The 23605-nt window shown below is 45.3% G+C and overlaps 2 protein-coding genes and 1 long non-coding RNA gene across 3 annotated transcripts; 2 read left to right on the forward strand and 1 right to left on the reverse strand.

Annotated features, from left to right (window-relative positions):
- Positions 1-6161: 6161 nt before the first annotated feature.
- On the reverse strand, positions 6162-13928 carry LOC131877336 (G1/S-specific cyclin-D2-like). Its single transcript, XM_059222960.1, has 5 exons — positions 13769-13928; positions 10962-11293; positions 8254-10078; positions 6858-7208; positions 6162-6782 (listed from the first exon to the last, which is right to left on the reverse strand). The coding sequence occupies exons 3-5, from the start codon at positions 8728-8730 to the stop codon at positions 6258-6260; spliced, it is 1353 nt and encodes a 450-aa protein (XP_059078943.1). The 5' UTR covers positions 8731-10078; positions 10962-11293; positions 13769-13928; the 3' UTR covers positions 6162-6257.
- LOC131877339 (uncharacterized) lies at positions 13503-14485 on the forward strand. Its single transcript, XR_009372875.1, has 2 exons — positions 13503-13797; positions 13921-14485. It is a non-coding gene; the product is annotated as an uncharacterized LOC131877339 (long non-coding RNA).
- A 2325-nt stretch (positions 14486-16810) lies between these two features.
- Positions 16811-20867, forward strand: LOC131877337 (uncharacterized). Its single transcript, XM_059222961.1, has 3 exons — positions 16811-16974; positions 17154-19773; positions 20064-20867. Exons 2-3 carry the CDS (start codon positions 19390-19392, stop codon positions 20853-20855), a joined length of 1176 nt encoding a protein of 391 aa, XP_059078944.1. The 5' UTR covers positions 16811-16974; positions 17154-19389; the 3' UTR covers positions 20856-20867.
- Positions 20868-23605: the final 2738 nt, after the last annotated feature.

Genomic DNA, 23605 nt, shown 5'->3' on the forward strand with positions numbered 1-23605 from the left:
CCTCGTCCTCTTCATCTTGCCCATCAATCCAAGGGTAGTAAGAGTTGGAAGGCAATCCTCCCAGACAAACACCGCATACTCAGGCACGAACACGTCTCGCTTCACGAACCTCCTGGATGTTGGCCAGCCTGCCAAAATCTCAATTGCATGCACTTTGTCGGCCCCGTCGTCGGATGGACGGCTCCACCGGCGAGCCATCCCCGTCATGATCTCCTCCAAATTCGGGCAGTGCCAAAGGGGCAAAGCAACCATCCACCAACCCATCCACCCCAGGTCTTCCAAGGGACCCAGAGTGAGTCCGTTTTTCGGGGTTGGGGGAGGGGAAGGGGGAGGGGGGTGCCATTTTTAGGGTGCATGGTGTGTTAGAGAAGGCTTAGAGACAATGCGAGTAACCTTGAGCTGGCGGCACAACCACCACCTTGTCGCATGAGCGAGAATTATAACAATCCGTGCCAGGTTTGTATGGTGGAAGTGGAAGTATGTTCTACGAGATAGATGTTGGTTGATCCATTGCACATATGTTGAAAACCCCGGGCATGAGCTGATGGTTGCTCCGTACGCACATGAGGTCTCCTTCATTCCCTTGTACCTACCTCGCTCTAATTTAGAGGAGGTACGTAGATTCTCTGATTTTCTGCTGGAGAAAGACGGCGCGAGAGGAAATAGGCTTGAGAAGGGCTGTGAATTGAAAACCTTTGTGTGGCTGGAAATGTCGTCATGCGTGAAGAGCACTGGAAACGGGGGAGGATCGGAGGATCGAGCCTGAAAAATGACCTGTGTCCTTGAAGTTTGATCTATCATTCGGACGGATTTCACTATTCTCGCTTCCACGTTGAAAATAGTTGGAAGTCACAGTAATAGTAGTAGTCCATACAAGATGAAGACTACGTTCGAGTGTTTTCCCCTTCTGGGATTCGGATTGCCCGCTAAATCAACACTCATGTCCTCGAAATGCCCGACAGTTGGACATGTTTTTTCTCCGCTCCGTCAAAGTATTTTCGAAGGACTCGTTAGGGGGGATTCGATTTGACCCAATTCCTTCTTTCGTTTGACGGATGATATATGACAATATATCAATTGCTTCTCATCCCCACCGAGCATCCAACCCTCGACATCTTTGCCTTTCGGCCAGACAAAATGCATTCACTGACGTTTATTCGTCTCATTAGAGAGTAATGTAATTGTCGGCCCTCCCCCATCTTTTGGCACACACCCTTTCCAGGCGACTTGTCACACTTGCTCCAAATGACACACATTTGATGCTCATGCCTTCTCCTAAGAGGTCATATGAGGGCTCCAGTTTAGCCTCCGTGACTTGAGCTCGGACTATCTTTTACCATGCCAATCTCCTCTTAGATCGAGATTTGAGGAGACCAAGGAGGCAAAAAAATGGGTCATATTTTCGGTCTGTTCTGGAGCAATGCAAATCCATGAACAAACGCGAGATTGTCTAGACATTGATCCTCATCATGATCCTCATCATCGGCACCCAGTTCCCGCCCCAAGCAAGACCACGATAGTCGACTGTCGGCGTCGTTGGCGACAAAAGTGCAAAATCATCATTTTTCGAGCCCATTCAACTCGAATTGTTTACGAGATGGATGGCTGCGAGAAATGTGTGGGCTAAGCTCGATGTAAGCCACATTTAGGCCCAAAGTGATTTGATCGAACTTCTCCGCGATTTCTCGGCAACGACATCGCCGATGAAGTGGAGCCACATCATACTTAATTGGGATAAAATCGATGACAGTGCAATTGCCGTTGCATAAACAGAATGTCGGCCAAAGTCGAGTGCCTGGAAAATGATTTTGCAATTCCGGGGTAGGCCAGTTTGCAAGCGAATAACAATTGTGGGTAACTGACCTTAAGAGAGTGCATTGACATCTTCCGCCAAAACGACATACCACTCTAGCACAGCCAGTTACTACATTGATCCATGTATCACACAACACATCTCGTACGTATGTATGAACAAAAGAGCTGTTGCTAATTTCTTTGTAAACATGTCTGATCCATGCAATACGTAGGTAGGCCTCCATGAAGTCATAGAAAAGAATCCTAGCATAACCCACACGTCTTTTCGACATTCCTGGGCATCTCAAGTGTCGATGAGGACAAGCGAAAATGGTCGAGGAATTTCGGTGATCTGATTGTTCTGCAGGGAACTACTCCAGGCAAGGGTCAGGTCATCTGGACAATGGTCATTGACCAAAGGTGAGCCTTAAAAAAGTTCTAGCCAAACATTTGAACTGGGACTGGACAATGGATGGATGTCTTGCGAACCCTGCTCATCATTTACTCCGTCACTGATTGACATCTTGGAAGGAGGTCTTCATCTGCGATTCTTTGGCCTTGGGAGTGATATTTTTACACATAATCGATCTCCTCTAATACCTTTTGTTTTAACAAATCTATTACCAAGAATGAACAATCTAGCTTTGAACACTATGTGGGTAAGCCCCAACGAGTTCATCATTAAGAAATAGCTATACTTCGAGTTCTCTTAGCTGTGTCATTTAGTGTTCAAATACACCCAGCTCTAGACGTGACAGATACTTTCGTGTATTGGGGGTTTAACTTCGAGTCGTTTGTTGAACATCCAACAAAAAAATCGTTAGTGAGACAACAGTCCCAACAGGTCTCAAACGCATTCCAAAGGTCAGATCGTCTCCACCAATTGGACAGCACGGAAAATGGTCGAGAAGTGTAATTTTTGACCCTTGAACAACAGTTGAAGAATTTGGCGCGTTAATGAGTTATGTCATGATCCTAACAGGTTGAAGCCATATGATTTGATAATGGCAACCCAGTCGGTGGGGCGAACGAACGAATACATGGATCAACGATCAAAACTCGTTCTGAATCCGAGGCTAATCTACGTACGTAATGGCACTGCTCGCTATGGAGATTCATCTAAAAGGATCAGTCACGGACACGAGATTTCGAGCTCCGACAACAAGTCGAATATCACTTAGTTCCTGCCTTGAACTTGATTTTTTTGTCAAGTGTCTCCTCTTTTTCTACGTTGACTTGCCCAACTTCCACCCTACTGTCCACTTTTCGAGCAGACTCGGTCCACTCTACGTACTGGAATAGAATTATACGAATAACCCCCTTGGACGGATGAAGTAGAAGAAGGCACGTTCAACGATTGGTGGCTCTGTTTTGAGTTGAGCAGCGGACAGGTTTTTGACTTTTTCAAGGACTTCCATCTCATGCTCTTCCTAGGTCCGTATCCCAGGGTGTGGGGGTAAAGCCAAGGAAGCACCCCCTCCCCTGCCAAAAAAACCCTCACTGGCAAGGCCAAAGTTTATGAGAACGTCATATCCGTGAAGTCATATTTGGGTGCTTTATTAAAGGGATAATTAAGGGTGATAGTCGAAGCCATGGGATCCTTGCGATAAGACAGAGGCCGGGATTCCTTCCAGATTATCGATACTGGGAAGAATGTCCAAGTCATTAGGGACGATTTTGATCTTGCTTCCAACTCGAGAATGGCAGAAACAAAACGGTGGAAGACACTTTTTTTCGTTTATTTTTGGGCATTTCGGGTTTGAACGACTGGGCGGGGCGGGGCATTTGGCCACACAACAGGTTCCTTCACGACATCAAAGATGCCCATCCCCCTCAAGAAGTCTTGTGACAAAGATGATGATGATGCTGTTGTGTCCATTGCCGATGAAGAAATTGATGGTCCTCGTTGATGTTGGTCCTCACAAATTTAGCGCATCGTTCGTTTTTTAGACAAGATAATGTTGGTGCTTGGGACGATAGTGCTCTTGTTGTGCGTGAAGAATGCATCTTGGTTCTAAAAAATCGTTGATGTCGTAGGGTTTGATATATTGGTGCAGAGAAGAAGCCTTGGACATTTTTTTCAAGATCAACGCTCACAAATAAACCATTATTAGTGTCCAAAAAAGACCACCCCGACCGCCTAGGCATACTACTACAGACAGTATTTGGAGTCATATATGTAGAGGGAGAGTCTCTTGAATGGATCTGGCTCGACGTATTTTTTTTTGTTTAGCTTGTTACTCGAAATACAGATATCGCTCGTGTAATGTACACACACGGTAAAAGCTTGGGGCTCAACCATCGTGACATGTTTTAATATAAATGCAATGAGATTTCTGATTCATAGCCCTGCGATTTCGCGGATGTGCGTTGTCCCATGACGAGACCATTGTCGTTCATCTTGAGCTACAGTCCCCGTACATACAGTCAGCACGATTCATTCAAGCTACCACTAGCTCTCACAACGAGAGTCACAATGGGTTACGAAGCCAGATGAAATTTCAGCGTATCAATGTAGTAGTTCCGCTGCTCACTCCCAAATCCCCGATTCCCATCTAGATCCATGGGACCTTTGGCTGACACTATGCGTGGACTGAGAGATATAGTACGTAATATTAAAAGCTTGTCATGAATGATTTCAGTGGGGAGCTACGTTTTTCCTAAACGATGGAACGGAAGTCACCACGCCAAGAAATTGTGCGGGTATCTATGTCAATTCCCGTCTGTCTCTCTCCCTCTGATTCTGGTGGCGACAATCATTATGTTAGTGGGAAATGCATACGTGGAATAGTTCTTGGGAGATAATTGGACTTTATGATCCGTGATCTGTCGTCGGACTCGTTTTTTGAAAGATTTCAGATGCTCTAAAACGTTCTTTATGAAACCGAGCGGTCTCAAGTTCATAACTTAATTTTGAGGATGTGAAATCTTATTATTATGCCTCTTGAGGAACCCACGGTTTTTTTTATATTTATATTCGAACCTTCGACCATTTTTGGAAGTGACGTTCCGAGAAGCTTTGGCTGACTAATATGGCGAGTAGCACTTGAATTGTTCAATCTACGAGCTTTGAATACCTCAAGTCATGATTAGATCTCTTGGAGTGAGTCTCGTGGATTAGCCTATGATTGTTTCCTGCAGTAGGCATTTGCAAAAACTGGTCTTAGGACTGTGCAATTTTTTTTCGATCTGGCAAGAACCCGCTCACAGAGCACCGAAAAATTACTCACTCACTCACTCACTCACTCACTGGCTCGCTCATTCGAGCCAATTCGGCCTGTTTGAGCAAAACCGGCCAAGAGCATATTTCGCAATCGAACGAATTATCATTCGTTATCCGCTCTAACCCTCGGAACCATACATACAGTTCTTGAATCAGCCTAATTGATATGTGGATTAGTATGACGATTACTACACCGTCTTTCCAATTATTTGTCTTCGAAAATCGTGAGGCAAGAAGGAAACTGAACGTTTGTTGCGAGTCTTTTTCTTTTGAGCACAACATGGACTGTTGCCAGATTTGCGAATCATTCAAGGCTAATGTGATGTGGTCTATGTTGAAAATAGCAATGCTGAGAATTGCAAAAATCGTTACCATGATGAAGAAGCTGAAGGGCAGTGCCCCCAAGTCATCACGGCAGGCCCAGCTTTGTAGCACTGTAGCACTGTAGTGTGTATAATGTGTGTATGGTGAATTGTGAATGTAGAGACAGCCTATTAGTACTGTGAATGATGGAAATGTGCAATATACAAATTGGATATGACTCAAGCAAGCATTCAAAAGAGCAGGAACTGGCTTGGTAACGAAGAGGAGTCTTTCGAGTTTATGATTTGGAAACACTCGTTCAAGAAGAAGGATACAAGATCATCGGGATTTGGCATGGATTGAAATGTTAAAGTATGCTCTTTGTTGATTTTGCGGGCTTCGTTTGGGGATTGGGTTATGCGGAGGAATGAAATTGATTGTCATTTGCCATCGTCAAACATGTCAAGGAGTTCTTAGAATGATCTCTTTCCTCGTTTTCAAATTCAAGGAGCAATATTTGGCTTGATCCTTAAGCCCACAGCAGGCAGGCTTCTTTTAATGTCGCCAGATCATCTTATCTGGCCACACAAAGAAATCCATTATTGACTTTGGCAATGCTTCCAAACATTGATTCTTCTTGTGTGTGATGATGATGACGACCGAGAAGCCAGCCAGCCAGCCGTGAGCGGCATTTCAAGACGATCACCAATCAATGGCCACACGTGTGTCAACGATTCAGACACATACGACATACATGACACGCACGGACAATCGAATCGGTCATACGCCGCCAACTTAACCCGATTAGGATGCTTCCAGTAATCAACAAACAACACCTAAGATGATTTCATTCAGCTGACTTGAGCTTGCTCCACTATATATTTTCATTTGACTAGTTCAGCAAGACTATTAAGTACATTAGTTGAGGAAGTATATATCACATATCATCATTCTCGCTGGACGGAAGGTCAGTTTGGCCACCTTGAACCTGATCCTTGTCCATGGCTTCCTCCTCCATGAACGACGACTCTCTGCCAGTCTCCTCCAGAGGAAGAAGAAGCGGCTGATTCGAAATGCAAGGGGGAGAAAAGGGAGGAGGAGGAGGAGGAGGATTCAGGGGGGTCAGAGGGTTGGTGGTGGTGGTGGTGGTTCGGCTGCTGGACAATGTGGACGAGGAGAAGGATGACGGCGACTTCGAACTCGTCAGCTGATTTCCAGACGTCGGGGTTTTGCTCGGGGATGGCCTTGAAAGACTTGTAGCATGACTATGATCGGGGGATGAGTAGTACAGACTGTCTGAAGAGACGGAGGGGTCCTGCTGTCGCCCTCGAGAAGGGCCTTGAAGTCGACTCTCTCCCAAGCGTGTGCGGTCTTTGGATGTAGTTGAGTTGGACTCATGCCCGGGATTGGCTCCCGAAATGAACAGCTCCTCGATCTGATCAATGCAATGACGGAGCGAGTCCTGTAATAATTCACAATGATATTTCAAATAAGTCTGCATCGAAAGAATGGTTCAGATTTGATCAGAAATGCTCACCAACTCGATATTAGTGTATTTGCGCAGCCTATCCACGAGGTCGTTGAGGTTCACCAAAGGACCCATAGGAGGCTGAGACTCGAAATCTTGTTGCATAGCCGAAGTGAGAGCCGCCGAGGCCACGATACTGGGTGGGACGGTCATGAACTGTGGATCAGTGTTACACAAGGTAATGAGGCGCTCGCTTTGTCGGCGCAACGACTCAAAATGAGCCGGATCTTGAAGGACTTCTTGGTCATGAGTTTGAACTGGAGGGTTTTGGAGAACGTCCAAAAGATGGTCGAGGTAATCATAGGCGGTAATGGCCGTTAGGTCCCACTGAAGGCGTGACAGTATCAGTAACTCCATGGACTGATTGAATGAAATGAGAGGAAATACGTAGATATGAAATGGATGGTTCTACCTCGGTATGCTCAGACAGATACTTGAATGGAACTCTTTGGGAGTTGGTGGTATGTTTTCCCATGGAAGTGCATCGTGAGCCCTGCTCATTTAAAAGGTCCTCTTTTATGGCCGCCCTAGGGATTATGCCATTCACTGAGGTCATAATGCATAATTGACGGGCGGGGGGGGGTTGACCAGAATACTAAAAAGGGGCTCGAAGCAACCACCCAAAGTACGACTCCAAAAATGGACTACCGACATTTTGGCGTGATAGTGGTCCATCCATCGCCTTCGTCATTCAATTGCCTTGTTTGAGCTGATATCACTCTCCAAGAACTTGATATAGCATAAACACATGTTCAAGTCCAATGTCATCTGGGGCAACTACGAGCGAGCAAGAGGTCTAGACCCAAACCCGCCGACCCCCCGACATTAGAGATCCATCTCTTTGGTGTTAAATTTGATATCCTCTTGCCAGAATGGAGTGAAGGCCAGACGAGGATTTGCATACAATAACGAGTCTTAATCGCAATATGAAACGAGAAGCCCCCAACCAAATGCATTTCAGTCGGGATCTCTTATTTCTTGTGTATCCCATTCCCCAATTCCATTGCCATTTCGTCATTCCCATCATTTGTTACCAGGCTCCTGGCCTCTTCCACTATGACTCCTCGAGTTGGTCTCTTTCCATGTGACAAGAAATTGTAGGCTAGGCAAGCTCATCATCATCCCCATGATGCGTACGTTTTGATGTCTGCTCAATCTTTGTATTATGTACACCGGCTGCACTGCACTCCCTCCCTCACTCTCACTCCCTTGCTACACACTCCATAGATACACCGGGTTCATCCGTACGGACGGACGGACGTACTTATGAACATACGTAGGAAGAGAAATCGAAAATAAGCAAGAGGCCTACTACTGCTCCAGTATCATCTCTGGCACCATTCCCCTACCTGGTTTCTTAGCCCCAGGGTGATTGAAATTGAGGGACTTTAAAAAGAAATCTTACCAAGAGTTCGTCTCGGTCGTACGTATCGGCCGTATACTTCACAAGGGTGACAGCGGATATGGGATTGGATTCCATCATCTTGGAGGCCAGGAATATTGAACACGCTCCCAAGAGCTGGAATTGTTTCTTCCGCAATCGGATGGTGCTGAGGAATCGGTCCATGATGTTGGTGGCCAGGAGGAAGACGTCCACGTGACATCGTTGGTCGATACAGACGTCTAACATCCATTCCACCACGATCTTGCGCATGTGGATCTTGATCTCGTCCTGGAGATTGTGGTAATGCACCGAGTTTGGAACGTAGAAGTTCTCCAACTTGAGCATGTTCTGAATGACTCGTTTATGGCCCAGGATGGCTCTGTCCTTGTAGGCTCGGCAGAACTGAGGAATCCGGTCTTGATATTCACGCTCTGTTAGACTCGGTGTTCTCATGGCCGGAGAATGGAAGACCTCCTCGCACAGCAACGTATCCACCATATTTATTCCTCGAGGAAGGTAGATCACGTTCAATAGACTTCAGACAAGATTCTGTTCGACCGATGCCTGAGATGGATGGCGATGTCTGAGCTTTTGGGCCTAGGCCTTGGCGGATCCCAAGCCGATGGTGGGTTGATATGAGCTCGGAAATCCCTCGCTGATTCTCAATAGCTAGTAGTCTAGACTCGGTACAGTATAGAATCGCAGAGAGTGAGATTGTAATCAAACACTTTATCCCCAAGCTTGAGATGGATGAGGGGACTCGCCGACGAGTCGACTCGGAACAATGTGCCTCAACTAGTCTTTGTATCGCCCAAGCTTGTATTAGCCCATTGAAGTGGTTCAAGTCTGGTCGTCGAATGATCGGCAACACGGATGCTGCTAAACCTCCAGGATCCCTGGCCAACCACCACCAACACCAACACCACCAACACGTCCGTCTGTCAATGAAACTGTCTCCGATGAAAAGAATTGCAATTTTCTGCTGAGACCCCGATTGCCGGAGGTGACGATCAGCGTCTACTCAATGTCTGATGAGGAATAACGCCGAGGAGGATGGCATTGACTGTCGTTGTATGTACGTAAGAGTGTTTGCCAATCCTCGCCTCGCTCGAAAGGTTTACGATAATCACCAACGGCTCATAAATGGCACGTCCAATCAAGCACAGCGGAGAGGAGCACAAAGTCTTGGCCAGACAATGTCTCGAAATGCCACAAGGATGATGATTCAGGCCTACATCGAATGTTGATCTCTGCAATAGTAGGTAGGCCTCAACGACACACTCGTGTTCACACTTCCAGCTCACCCTTGTAACTGCTTCGCCATATACGAAATGCAGAGACACACACACGCACGCACGCACGCACTCATTCCTCCCGCACCAACCTTTACGAGTCGTAGTGTAACTCACATATGTGTACGCACTATTATCCTCCGTCTTCACTTCGTCAGCGATCTGGCCAGTCCCGCTCGTTTACGTAGCACTTACTCACTCACTTACTCACTCACTGTATGAATACTACACAGTAGGCACTTCTACTTCTCCTTGTATGTGTAGTTTGTGTACATGTGCAAGGCGCCTTCTTCCACTGCCATGGGTACCACACCACTACAAGATGATGATCATCATCATCTACCTTGCCTTTGGCCCGACGAGCAATCCGAGCTTGCTCTGCCCCGTCTCAAGGTCTTCTTTGATTCGGAACTTGCATCTCGCTCTTACTCACTCACTCACTCACACACACACGGGGTATTTTGGTGAAGTCCTGATCTCCTCAATGGCCACCGAAGAAGCCAGTCGGAGCTCCACACGCACTCACACATGATTGAATAGGAGACCTCCACATACTGTTCATACGTTTATGAGTGTGTGCGTTCGTGTGTGGATGTGGGATCGTATGTGCCGGAAAAAAACCCTCGTCCTCCCCCTCCTCTCTCTCTTTCCATGCGTAGTCCTTGCGCTTTGAGTAAAGCTACTGTATGTATGTGGTAGTGCTCCTTCCTGATATTCCGGTCCCATTTGCCTTTTCGGCTTCTAGCTTGGCGACCAAATCCATTGCCCAAAACCCCAAATACTCGCGATGCATGCTTAGGAAGTGACGCCAGAGGGAGCACCACGTCATATGTGGACATGTGAGACAGGAAAGGCTTGGGTAGAGGACATGAAACAGCGCCCTCTGGCTCAATTTAGGACGCATTTGCTTGGTTGTCCTCATACCAGTGTCATACAATGTTTTTAAAAACTAGGATGGGGGGGTCGTCATGTAATGCGAGGAAATTGAAGGGACCACCCCAAGGAACCTGCGAGATCCCTGGGTTTCAAACTGCTAAGCTGATTATGTTAATCAACCCTGTTACAGCAATAAACCCTGATTTAACCCTTTGACTTTGCATTTATGGCTTGTTTCAAGTTTTTACCTACAGCCACGAGGGGGTCCACCAAGGTGGTATCGGACAAGAAAAGAAGTCCTCTTTTATGCCGGGTTGAGTGGTCTCGGCATGTGCCAAAACTCATAAAAGCCCCGAAGAACAACGAGTGCAAATTAGAGGGTCGCGTTTATATTAGCCGATCCTGCAAATCAATCAGGTCGAGCAGGCGGGTTATCTATGCGAGGTTTTCCCCAAACTCCAACAGGGTTTGAGTCCAAACATCGAAGGGACTTTAAATTGCCCCCAAATGCCCATGACATCCCACCCCTTTTTGCACAGACGCGCCAATGGCATAAATTACCTGACAATTGGTTGGCAGCCGCCTCTTCCTTCAGGTGTCTATCTTTGGTCTATGGTTGGTGCGTCTGTTCACTTCGTGCTTTTGGGAGAGATTTTGAGGGCCAAGTTTGGCTTTGCGTGACGAATGGATCCTCTTTGAGTGAGTCTGGTCTGATAATGTCTCATGCCAAAATCGATGCATTTGTGGGGTTTAAGAGCCGTCTCAGATCCAAGAGGGTGATTATATCATTTGCTTACTCAGAGGGGCCTTTTCGATGCTCAGACTGCCTTCAGACAGATTCTTGTGTGCATTAGTGTCGGGGTCTATGGTCTGGGCGAGATCGAAACGGAGGCCTGAAACCATTCAATTTACATTTGATTATGGATGATGACGTGAGAGATAAGAGAATGCCAAGTTTGCCGCTTTTACAGACCGCTGCATAAGCGATCACGCAGAGATCACAATGTGATAACAATCAATGATAGACTCCTGTATTGGGCCTACCGGTATCTCGATCATAGCTATTCAAAAGACGTGAAACGACCGCCAGACAAAGGGCCCATCTTTGCATAAAATCTCTGGCCCGGCGGGCTCATCATTTTGGTGCTTGCATCCATGTCTGATGCCATTTCAACGAACTAAATGAGCTTATATTCATAACCTTCGTCATTCGCATCAATAATCTAAGTTTCTCTTTTCCAAATGGGATGACCAATTCGTCTGCCTTCATCGGCAATTTGCAAACCAATAGTCTAGCAGGGCCTGATCTCTCTTGATGCTGGTAAACCTTTTTTTCGGGCCAGAGAGTGCAACAAAGCTTACCTCTACAGGGTTGGTTAAAACGGGGATTGATTTTGTCAAGACTTGACAGAAGAACAGAAGAGACATTTTCTGGCCCTTCGAGCTCTCAGATTTGCAGACGATGAATGCAAGCAACATGAGCAATTATTGCGAGCATCATTTCAATGGATGCTTTTCGAAAAGATATGTAGGTGGAGCAATGAGTTTGAATCGGATAATAATGGTCACGTAAGCCCCATTCCAAAGGAGTTTCTCGGAGATGTTTTTTGGTTTCCAAAATGAAAGACCTTGTAGTGACGCTGGTATGAATGGGAATAAAAGATCAATGCTAAGCCTTCAATTAGTGCATAATATCGCATTGTTTTGCTTTTGATGGGCTCCATATGCTGAAGTTTAAGAGTGAGATCAAATTATTCCTAAAGCTGCATTGACTGACTAAATAAAGGCAAAAACACAAATAACGGTCATATCATAATGATTGTTGGTAAACCTTTCGTCAAATCAAATCTGTATGAGAATTCATGAATAATAGTACTTCCCCCTTTGAGAAACAATACGTGAGTTTTAAACGGGACTTGGCATTCCAAAGGTGAATTTTTCTACTGCGCTCAGAGTAGTTGATTTCCAAGCTAGGGCCCGCAATACCTCGTCAAGAATATTAATGTTATGTCTCCAGCTTTATTTATACCGATCTATAAGGAACAACCAACCTGACAGGAACAAAAATGATGAGATCATTTCCCCAACGTCCTTTATGATCGGGAAAACGTTCAATAATTTTCTTGAATCCTCGTTACTCAACTTGCCTGCTTGTATCTTCATGGGAATTATTGATAACATTCCTCCTAAGTTGCATTTCCATTCTATTTTGTTCGTTAACTTTCACTTAGAATATATTATGAGCGAATCTTCTCATTGCCTGGGAAGAGTCTCAAAATTTCATCAACAGCTTTTTGAAGACACCTGCGTCTCTTGATTAATTTTGATTAATACGATTGAGGGAATGCCAATTGCTCGGCAATGTGTTGAGCTATTTTTTATTGTGATGCATTTAATCAAACTATTTGCCGTTGAGAAGCAAAGTAGGCAACCAAGTGTGTTTCAAGCTACTGGCTATAACGTGCTTTTTTCTTCCTAAATTCCAGGTTAGAGTTCAATTTTCTTTTCCTTTCAGGCCTTTAAACCAAAAGGAGTTTGTTTAATTAACGGAGAATCAAGTTGAATTGCCTCTCTCAGTAGTTTAAGAAAGGCATTTTGATGAAGTAGAGAAATGTCGAAAGTGCAAATAAAACAGTTCTCGATCAAGAAAGGCTTTATTTCATTGCTTCCATTATTTTAAACTAGTATTTCTTTTCTTTGAAAAACTCACTTCAAGTAAAATTTTCGTTCTTACAAAGAAGTCTAAGAAGCAAAATATGTAAAGGAAATAAGTCAGTCCATTTCTCCATTCGCCATCTTTGCAACATAACTGACAAAAATCGTCGAAATGCCAATTCGTCCATTTTGTACTTCGTCCGTGAATTATGCAACGTTTAGCCAGTGTTTGATAAACATCACTAAAAAGTGCAGGTTTTCTTGGATACTTGGTACGTGTGTATCACAAATCACACCATAAAGTGATTATGATCAAGCAGCTTCATTCTACGGTGTCAAATCTCAATTGGAAATTGGGATGAATAAGTCTTCGCCATTAGCTTCAACTACACTTTAGGATTTTGGAGAGCTTTTAAGGACCATGGGAAAATCGAAAAGTTGGACAAGCATGAGAGGAAAAGAGATGGTCTTATTAACTTTTCATGGATATTGGAGGATGAGAAGTTCTCCTCTCAATTTGGAACATGGAACACGCATCGCCAGTCATTCAAAGCCAGTGAGCTGACATAGAAAGGTTATCGTAGTTGTGAGTGACAAAGTGCAGTTTTAGCAAATCCACAAGATGGCAGCCATTATCGCTCAAATGACTCGTGCAAATCGGGAGCGAAAGAAAAAGAAACGCATCGAGATCAGCAAATGTATGTACGACTTACCACCGTTTGACAACCACTTCGAAGCCCAGGTACGTTAGCTTTCCAATCCTGAAATGATCTTGAAGAAGTCTTGGGAGAAATACCAAGGTTTGATTTATTGAGATTCCAATCGTCCTGGTGTTGTTTATAATGAGGCTTGACTTGTTTTTCAGTTGCACAACAAATACTTTCGTGCGAAAAAAGCCACAGCTGAGAAGTCGAATGCGCTTAAATTCCACGAGGCTGTGCGAAATCGCTTGGACGACCTGGTCGATCAAGCGGAGGAAGGGCACGAATTTAGATGGAGGAATGAAATCCATTCACATTTTCTGACAAGGCTTGCCATATCCAGCCAAACGATTTCCTCTTACAATATTCAGAGTATAATTCGCAGAGTCAATTCCAAAGATTCTAGGAGTCAAGGATAAGCTGTGTTTCTTTGAATATTATGATTGCATGTTGTGGCCATGTTCCAAGGACATGAGACATGGATTTTATGGGATCTTGTCAGAAAATGATTGCCGTTCTCATTCAGCCTGTTTTGCCTGGAGGTCGGAATCCTCGCCTTCTCCCTTGGTCTGGTTCCCACACTGATGCTTGTGGTCGAGGCAACGTGGCCTTCGACCCCGATCTACGAGATGACCAATAATATCTCATCCCCAATATCATCATTATGATCGTCTGAAGCTGTTTTTGTGGCCTTGAATTAGATCTTGGAGTGAGATTTCTGGCGATAAACCGGTGGTTTTTGCACTTTTTGTTCTCAATGGGAGGATTTCTGGAGCCTGAAGCGCCATGGAAAAGGATAGCGAGAGAGGAAGGAACACTCATACAACCTGTCACCCTTGGGGGAAGATTTCGGGGATGTTGAGAATTATTGACTTGAACCGTTCGCCCTGTCGTTTTCGTTTCGGAGATGAAGTTGTCTGGATCGAGTGTTGCCATTGGGGAGAGTAGAAACAGGTCAAACATGAGTGCTCATTCACTAACTTCTTCGCCAAAAGAGGAGGAAAAAAACACATTTTACTCCTTAATCAGGACAGTATAACTCTCAAGATGCCAATTTGCAAAAGTTGGATTTGTCTGAAAAATGCGTTGTTTGAATACAGCGCTTAATGGACGGGAAATTTGGGGAGGATGTTTAAGAAGCTATGAAATCCCTGTCCCCATAGATTAAGGCGAGGTTGAGACAGTTACCGAATTACGTAGACAGTTGCCGTGAAGACGGTTGCAACAAGTGCTCGTTTCTCAGTCATGTAACATGAAGCACCAGAAATCAGGGAGAGTCACCATCCGAGCTTTCTCGTCATAATTAGCCCCGTATTCGTGGGTTAGAGCCCTAAATCATGACATTTATTTATGAGCGTCTCCCGATCAGGTTCAAGGTTTTTCTCTCGGATTTCATTGACATTGCGCGTCGCACAATGGCCGAACAACATTAATACGAAGCATTAAAAGCTGGAAAGACATGTCATGAGCGGGCCATTTCCATCCCGCCATTCCAACGAGATCCGTGGTTGTCATGACTGTTATTTCCTCTGACATCTCACGTGAATGTGACTTATAATTTCACCATTAAGCTGAGTAATTCACCTCAATAATGAGGTACAAATTCCGTCATGTGTTGACCGAGAGAATCTCCTCTCCAGATCAGAGAAGGTCGATCACTCTTCAAAAGCGCGAGTCTTTCTCTCTCATTCTCGTTGTCCACTGTAATATCATAAATGAATCTTAACAAGTGCTTATCATACCTCTGTCACGAACGATCAATCCTGCTGTCTCAAATTAGTCGGAACGACATCTTAAATGTTAGAGTCCAAAACTTAAGGTGATTTCTTAACGCTTTTCTCCCCCTGAGTTATTGCAGTGCAAGCTTTGTCTAGGCATTCCAAATATCGAGCGCATGCAACAATGTGTTTTAGCCCTAGAGATTGAGAGAGCGGATATGAGCAGACACTTTTACCCTCGAGTAATTAAGGGTTCATATTTGATCGTAGTTTCCGAATTCTTTCAACGACTTCAAATGTCATGAAGTCACAAGCACATTTCATCAATGTAACACAAATACAGTTTGCCTACTGGATCTCAATGCGGATCCTATGCCACATTTGCCCTTAATCAGGCAATATCATCCCCCAAAATGGCCGACCTTATTATTGCCTTGTGTGCGAGCCTGGCCTCGAACCTTGAATGGCGCACAGTTGCAAACCCGAGCTGAACAAAAGTGTTGGTCCCAAGGTCAACGACGAAAATGCTCACATGAACAGTGGAAGTTGTGGTTGTTCGAATGCGAGACCCTCCACCAACTCGAGCTCGAGCACTGAACACCCTAAACACCGAGAAGGCTGGAGAGGAAATTGATTTTTTATCCGAAACAGCCGTAAAATCGATTCGTCGTTTCACCCCCGGGCTCTCGAGTAACCCTTCTTTCGTTTGGCTTCTTCAGGGCTAGCGACCAGGTTTAGTCTATAGTAACGTAAGTATATGTAGTGCAGGCATGTCCATCGCTATTATATGATTACGGTGCAGTACTGAAGATGGGAAACATTCCAGTTCGAGATTGAACTATTAGCCTGGAAGCATGCAGGGTTGACAGATTCTTTTCTTAGCCTTTGACTGGCCTGAAAAAAGGGTGACTAAAGAGCTCTTGTCAAGGAACCTTTCACACATGCCTGGATGGATTCACGGCAATAGGTCTCATGGATCTATGCTCTTGAAAGATGTCTCCATCGCCAAATTTGGGTTCACACGACCTTCTGGACACAGTGAACAATGGCATTATTCATTGAGATCCTGCTATACTATACATGTACAGTATGTACTTGACTCTTGAGGTTAATAAATAAACGGTTATCAGATAATTCGACAGATGTGGATGCGTCTGGCTGTCTATCTATCTATCTGGTGGTTAATATGTATTGTGAAGCCATCCATACGTGCCCGATATGATGGATGTGATCCGACGAGGGGTCTCGTCCCCAATTTATGCACCCATAAGTCGCTCTTGAACTCTTTTTGACGGTTATCTAGGGGACCGAACGGTTCAATGTTCATTCACTAGTTTTGCCTATGAAAGACGACCGAGAGTGAGTCAGAGAGCGAGAGGAGCAGCATCAGTTGTGAAGATCTCATGTTGTGTCGTAATGTCAAAAGGAAATTGCTCGAACTCTGCTCGCTACCCAAATGTTGCTTCACTTCACGTTAGCCAGTTACAAGCCTACTACCGAGTAAGTAGTCAGTCAGCCAGTCAACTCGTTGTACTTCGCTTGCGAGCTAGCTAGCCAAATGAGCTGATATTTCATGACAATTAAGTGCAACTTTTCAGCACGAGAATTTTTTGTTTGATTCTTAAAAGGAAGTTTGAAGGTCAGACCCGTCATAATTCACATGGTTTTCTGCTCCTCAGCTGTTTACCGGCCTCGCTCTGGAATTGTCGTTATACTAAAGAGAGTACCTTGCGAGAAGGGGAAGAGCGAGAGAGAGAGAGAGAGAGAGAGAGGAACAGCGACAATGAAATATTTGGTGCCCTAAAAGACTACCCAGAATGTTGAGGGTCGGAGCCAATCTCGACCGTAAAATGGATGGTGGTGTTGCATTTGTGCCCGGCTCTTCGGCAGAGGGTCATGGTGGGTTTCATCGCCATTTCGCGAGATCCCCCTTGCTACGACGGTAGACGCGTTGACTGGTCCTCGGACGGGGATGCTCGGTGTGTCATACGAATCATCATCAAGGTCTGCAAACTGGCGATTGCTCATTTGGACTCTTCAAAAAGCGACCCCCCAATTCATTCTCAAGGGCTTTTGAGCTCGACTTCAACACTCACTCACGCACATACGAAAAGGAATCCGTCCCCAGCATCCTTCACTGACTATTTCCTGTACCTCTACCACCTATACTTGGACATTTTCAAAAATGACCACTCTAACTGGAATGGAAGAAAAAGTTCAACACGTTGAAACACTGCCAAAAACGGACATGACGGGAGCTCAGTTTGCCTCCCAGGTTGCCATCAGCACATTATGTACATCCTCAATGAATCCGTTGATTATTGCCCAAGTAATATCGTCTACCTATCGCTTAGACCAATTGCCTGTGATGCTGATAAGCTTTAGTACCCGATACCTTCATCGATTTTGAACGGTGAAATCCTTCAAAAGGCTAACAAAAGACATTGACACACCGAAAATAGCATCAACATAAAAGCGATGGCGAGCCAAGCATGGTTGGGTTGGTATTCGTGCAAGTTTCCATTGATGTTTCGACCCTAATCACTGGGATGTGGAGCAAGGTGGGTTGCAACCAACGGGGAAGTTCGGACTTCGCAACCGTCAAAAAAGTCCTTTTCAAAGCGGTGCTCGAGTTTTGACATGAGATCTCAATAGTAGAAAGCCAGGGTACACATCATGATTAGGTTGACCAAGCCCTCGCCACCATGAATGGACCCGAACAACATGGGAATTGTCAGGATTACGTTCAGGATAACCAGAAAAGAAGAACTACCAACGTCCTGGAATGGTCTGGGGCGTACAGCGTACAGCAAGAAAACGGGAGAGTTGCCTTTGAATCCTGACTGGTGGGTTTGAGGAAGATCTCTGGGACACGACAATGGGTGGAGGTTATGGTTATCTGCGGAATAAGTGAGCAACACTTAATATCCCTCCCAAGATGCGGAAAGCCCCACAACCTGAAATTATTGTGTCACAATTTGGCTTTATTAACTCTTCTCCCGAGGGTTTGGTGGAGTGGGGGTATCATGAAATCATGGTTTTTGCTTCTTTTTAGAAATTCTTTCTTTTGATGGCGCATCCTGCAATTTCCATAATGAAAGACGAGCGATCACTCAGGAGATCTCAAGAAAAGCCACCCTCTCTGTCCCATCATTCTTGAGGTAAAACTGTTGAACTTTTTACAGTTTCTTCTTCGTCGTGCTCTCCTCTCCCCCTGCCCAAGAATACCACAAGCAATAAGATCCCTCTCAGACAGAGCACAGAGCAACGTCCAATAAAAGCTTTGCCATTAAAATGCCAATATTCAAGGTCAAGACAATAGATTATTTTTAGTCGAGGAAAATTAAGAGGGTGAGCTCATTATTCAGACGAGGAATTCCATCGACTCTGCTCTTGTCATTGGAGTACTGTACCCATCTAACTAGACACCTGAGAGGGAGAACGAGGCCATAACCATTCAACAACTACATTAGATTCCGCAGCAGGAGGGCTCGAGCCAATTGTCTTCAATGAATATATTGGTGTAATCCCAAGACAATTGCTTGCTTGTCCATGGTCGTTGCTCTCTCATGCATTTCCAATCTGAAGAGCCTCTCTTAGCCCTGCCTGTTTTGTCAATCTCGCATTAACGTGACCTCTTCAAAGGATGTTTGGCGCCATTTCTCTATCCTCATGGGTCAAAATCCAGGCCTCTTGCCGAAGCCACTTGACCCTCCTCAAGATGTCCTATCGGCATTCTCCGCCGTCAAACACGGTTCACCTTGAGCTCACGGATCGCCGACGAGGCCAAGACCGACGCCGCCAAGCAAAAGCAACCGAAAACATCCCCAACGGAAAAAGGAGGAGAGCTTTTCGGGACGAAAGCAGATCAGTAACTGCAAAAAGATGTAAACAGAGTGGATGTGAGTGTGAATTATGGAGCACCTCAACTCTCAGGACATGGCCCAGATTCAAGAGGACAGATTGAGAGGGTTGAACGATCTGGTTCAACGTGACATGACATTGAGCCCACAATCCCTTGGTTCGATCGCTGAAGAAATCAAGCCAAAACATTGGACAGAAGTTGTGGAATGGATCCATCAGGTGTTCCAAGAGCAGGACTGGAGGCTCAACGTGTTGTGCTTAGCTATTCAAATCCTGGATTCGTTCCTTGAGCTCAGTCCAGTGAAATTGAGTCAATTTCAACTGGCAACCGTGTCATGCGTGTCGGTGGCGGCAAAACAGAAGCGATACCCTCCAATTAATGCTTCCATTTTGATCGAATACTCTGCCAAATCCATTACTCTCCCAGAAGTCCAGGTAATCTAATGAAAGACAAGAGTCATTCCCCGTAATCTCTTGAGAGATTCCCGTTTAGTTCGGAGTCTATTTTTTTGAAAGAAAACTATTAGTGAGGTTTTTTTCGGACACCCTCGACGAATAGTGGGCAGTAATGGTTCAGTTGCACTTTTGTTTCTTGAGGGGACTGAATTCCACTGACATGTCCCAAATGAGGGCCATTTTGTACTCGAGCTTTTGAACAAAATATTGTGATGTCAAGTAAGTCAGGTTGTCAAAGCTATGTGTCTTCTTCTTGTTCATCTTTTCAGGCTTGGGAGCTGCTGGTCTTGTCAAAACTGAGTTGGCACATCAATTTTGTGGAACTGTCGAATTACTTTGACTCTTTCTGGCGCCTTAGCATCACCTCCTTCTCCTCCTCCTCCAGCAACAATTCCTCTCCCAGTGGCCGAGATCTTTCCCGAAGGGCTAGAAAAGAATCCTACAGGAATGCCCATCTCTTGTTCATCCTCGCGTCCAGGGACTGGGACTTCTGTCACCTGTACCAATTTAGAGTTCGCTCTCTGGTCGCCCTTAGATTGGCTTTAACCACTTGTCAATCACAGAAATTGCTTGCAATGCAAAAAGACAGCTCAGGATTCAAAGCTTGCTGGGAGTCCCCCGACTTGCACAAGACTCTGAAGGTGACAGGTGAACTGATTGAGAGCTGCTCTTTACAAATGGAGTCCATTCTTTGGAACATGGTTCCCCCTTCTTCCCCCAAATCAAACCCTTGTTCTTCCAAGTCCGAACATCTCACATCCACCCCAAAGAAGAAACCGGGATGCTGGGTGTTTGAGGACGACAAAGGGCCGGAGGAGGTTGAAGAATCACAAGAAAACAAGGAGAACGATGATAGCGCCATCGGATTGATAGTTGGTTCGCCTCAACCCCACTGTATCACAACAAGCCCAACCGTGTCCTCCACTGTAAGCAGCTCGACGTCTTCACCTGATTCTGGAACCTCCATGGCCCCCAAACGCACCGGTGCTTTTAGTGATCTCACGTCCTTGGAAAACATTCTCAGTTCCACGGCCATCAACCCGCTCGATAAAAACGAATAAAAGACATTATTTGAACTGTAATTACCTCTTTGAGTCCAACTGTTCCCCTTGTCTCGTTCCATTGATTAGCCCCTAATAATGGGAGGTAGTTGAGACTTGGCCGGTCTTTATGGGGTGATTCTCGGGTGGAATGTCATCTTTTTTTCAGGTTTCCCTTGTGAATTCGGGCCCCCAGGGTCAGGAGAGGCGCCGGTCTTCATTTTGATCCTTACTCGCTCATGAATGCCTCGTTGCTCGTCCCTTTTTCATTAGCCTGCGGGTACCATGAGCTCCTCCAACGAGTCGGCGTTGGTGTTGTCGTTGCTCTCACCTAACTACATGGCTTCAATAAACACATTGGCTTGAGATTTGCTTCCTTTGGCCGGATCGGGAGGAGCTTTTTTTTCTCAAGAGTCCGTTGAAATGCCATTGTCTCGTCAAGACATCAAATTTTTCCGCGGAGGGATGGCAAAAAAGTGGGGTCCTTTCCTTGGCCGTTTGGAGGTCGAATTTGAAATCATGAGAGAGCTATCCAAGAGGAAGATGATGATGATGATGGCCTTAGGGACAAAAAGTTGGCTCATTCGAGCAAGCAGTCACCATGCCACCCAACAAAACAACGTTGAACCCCGTGTGGTTTATGACACGTACAAAATTCCGATATGAGACATAATTTGAACCTACAACTCGACTATCGCTATTTGCTCCCCTCGTCCAATGGCTTCTTTTAATGTCTTTGGATAGGTCAGCCTGTCGATAAATTTAGACCGAAGGGTCTGATTTTCAAGACCTATCTACCAATTTCCGTCAATGACGGCTGTTGAAGGGGGGATGCAAGAGATAACTTCTGGCATCTTCGTCAATTGAGAAGAAGCAGAAGATAAAGACGATGGAGTAGAAAAGACCAACTAGCACGGTGATCTCTTGCCCAACTGTCATGGCCTATTTATGGGAGGCTCTCATTTGACTCCCTCAATTGACCATCATCATCTCGCCTGCTCCGTGAACTTCATCCATGATCTGTGCTCGCCAGCACAGATGGCAGATTTGCGACCTTGATTGGACACAAGAACTGCCGGGAATATCGGATTGTCCAAAGGGCATTGGGTGTCAAAAGTTCCGAAAAACGAGACGTGCTGCGGGGCCAGAAAGAGAGAGGAGAGAGAAAAAAGTTGACCTTGATCTCCACGAGGTGCACCTTTGAATAAAACATCACTGCCTATTGGCTTTGATCAAGTGTGACCGTTGGAACTAGCTCACCTCTGGATCATTAGTGGACAGACGTCTCCCATGGCATTCTTGGTGGTCTATAGACTTGATCTGGTCCGTCGTCCGAGTTGGCGGGGATTTTGGAGAAGAGAAAAAATTAGCAGCCTCCCAACCCCCACACATTTACCGTAGAATGATGAGTTGCTGAAAATTCCAGTCTTGGACCCCTGGGACCCCGTCGTCACCCGTTTCTTTATGCATTGAGCATCCCCGGTAGGTAAAGTGGTTGCTGAAGAATCAACGAACGATCTCACTCCGGATCTTCTTCTTCTTCGTCTTATGCCCAAGAAGAACACAACGCTGAGTGGCTTAATTTGAGCAAGCCCAAGGAACCGGCTCCCGCATAATCACAGTGTTGCCTGCCAAGCTTTCAATTTGTTACGCGTCACAAAATTTCACTTTTGATGAAAATTCTTGGGGTTGCATGTCGACATTTCGTGGATAAAGCACTAAATCACAGGCCAAGGACGTCCAAAAAACTACCCGAGGAAGAACCGTCTTGGCGGCTCGTTGAGTTCATTCATCTCCATCCATTAAAGTGGAGGGTGGTTTCAAAGAATCTGAATTCCAAATCGTTACTAAAGTGCTGTTTGGCAAATCTTGTTGTAATCAAAAGTCACGAGTTAAATCAGCCATGCTCACCGACTTGCCGCTGATCTTGTTTCAATATTACAAGGGTTTTCCCACCAAACCCAGCACTAATTTGGGTTCTGTTGCTAAAGAGTTAGTTGGTGCAGACAGTTGAACATTACCAGCAGAGTCAGTCAGTCAGTCATTGGTGCTGGGGATCCATGCCGAGGTGAGGAAAATGACCGTTTTGTTTTTGTCGCTTTATAATGTCGACCTGGGAAGAAGGCATTCTTCTTGGCTGGACTTGGCAGGTCCCAGGGTCCTCTTCGGTTGCTTGTAGCTTACATGGGTTGGTCGCTTGTAATTGCTTTAAATTACTATCTTGGATCGTCTGTGTTGGCCTGTTACTTTGCAATTGGGGACTTCTTTTCGGGATGGGTGATATTTCACACACAACAAGGGGGACCAGAATTGGCTAGAAACAGTCTGAGAGAAACATGGGTTTTTCTCCTTCCTTCTCGTTGCAACTAATGGTAATTTGGGTGAGGTGCAATTGCAACAGTTAACCGATGGTTCAAGCGGGAAATGAATCCCCTAAAAAGTTCAACGAACTTGTCCAAACATGACATTGAGGTATTGCCTTCTAGTCCAAGACTTCATAACGAGGAATTCATTTCCTCTGTGCACTCACCGGTTTTAGTTTCACCGGTCCATCAACAACAATTGGGCTATCAGTGTTAAAATCATCAAAACGCAGAATTGAAAGCTTCCTAGTCCTGCTATATCTATGTGTTTAGTCTCGTTATAAAAGTCTTGCAATTTTGAGAACTACGAGAATTGATCACCAACAATTGCCGGTCACTCAATGATAGTTTCATCCATTTTTTTCGTTGAAGCGGGATAATCATTTTTAACAAACATGTGTATTGCTC

Source organism: Tigriopus californicus, chromosome 3 (genome assembly GCF_007210705.1).
Source record: "Tigriopus californicus strain San Diego chromosome 3, Tcal_SD_v2.1, whole genome shotgun sequence".
NCBI lineage: Eukaryota > Metazoa > Arthropoda > Copepoda > Harpacticoida > Harpacticidae > Tigriopus > Tigriopus californicus.

What these genes read in the sequence shown, in the direction of transcription:
- LOC131877337 (XM_059222961.1), top strand. Translation starts at nt 19,390, where the DNA reads ATGGAGCACCTCAACTCTCAGGACATGGCCCAGATTCAAGAGGACAGA. An exon ending in TTACTCTCCCAGAAGTCCAG is followed by an intron (nt 19,774 to 20,063) that starts GTAATCTAATGA and finishes TCATCTTTTCAG; the next exon opens with GCTTGGGAGCTGCTGGTCTT.
- LOC131877336 (XM_059222960.1), bottom strand. Translation starts at nt 8,730, where the DNA reads ATGGTGGATACGTTGCTGTGCGAGGAGGTCTTCCATTCTCCGGCCATG. An exon ending in ACGACCGAGACGAACTCTTG is followed by an intron (nt 7,209 to 8,253) that starts GTAAGATTTCTT and finishes TCATTCAATCAG; the next exon opens with TCCATGGAGTTACTGATACT. An exon ending in AATACACTAATATCGAGTTG is followed by an intron (nt 6,783 to 6,857) that starts GTGAGCATTTCT and finishes GAATTATTACAG; the next exon opens with GACTCGCTCCGTCATTGCAT.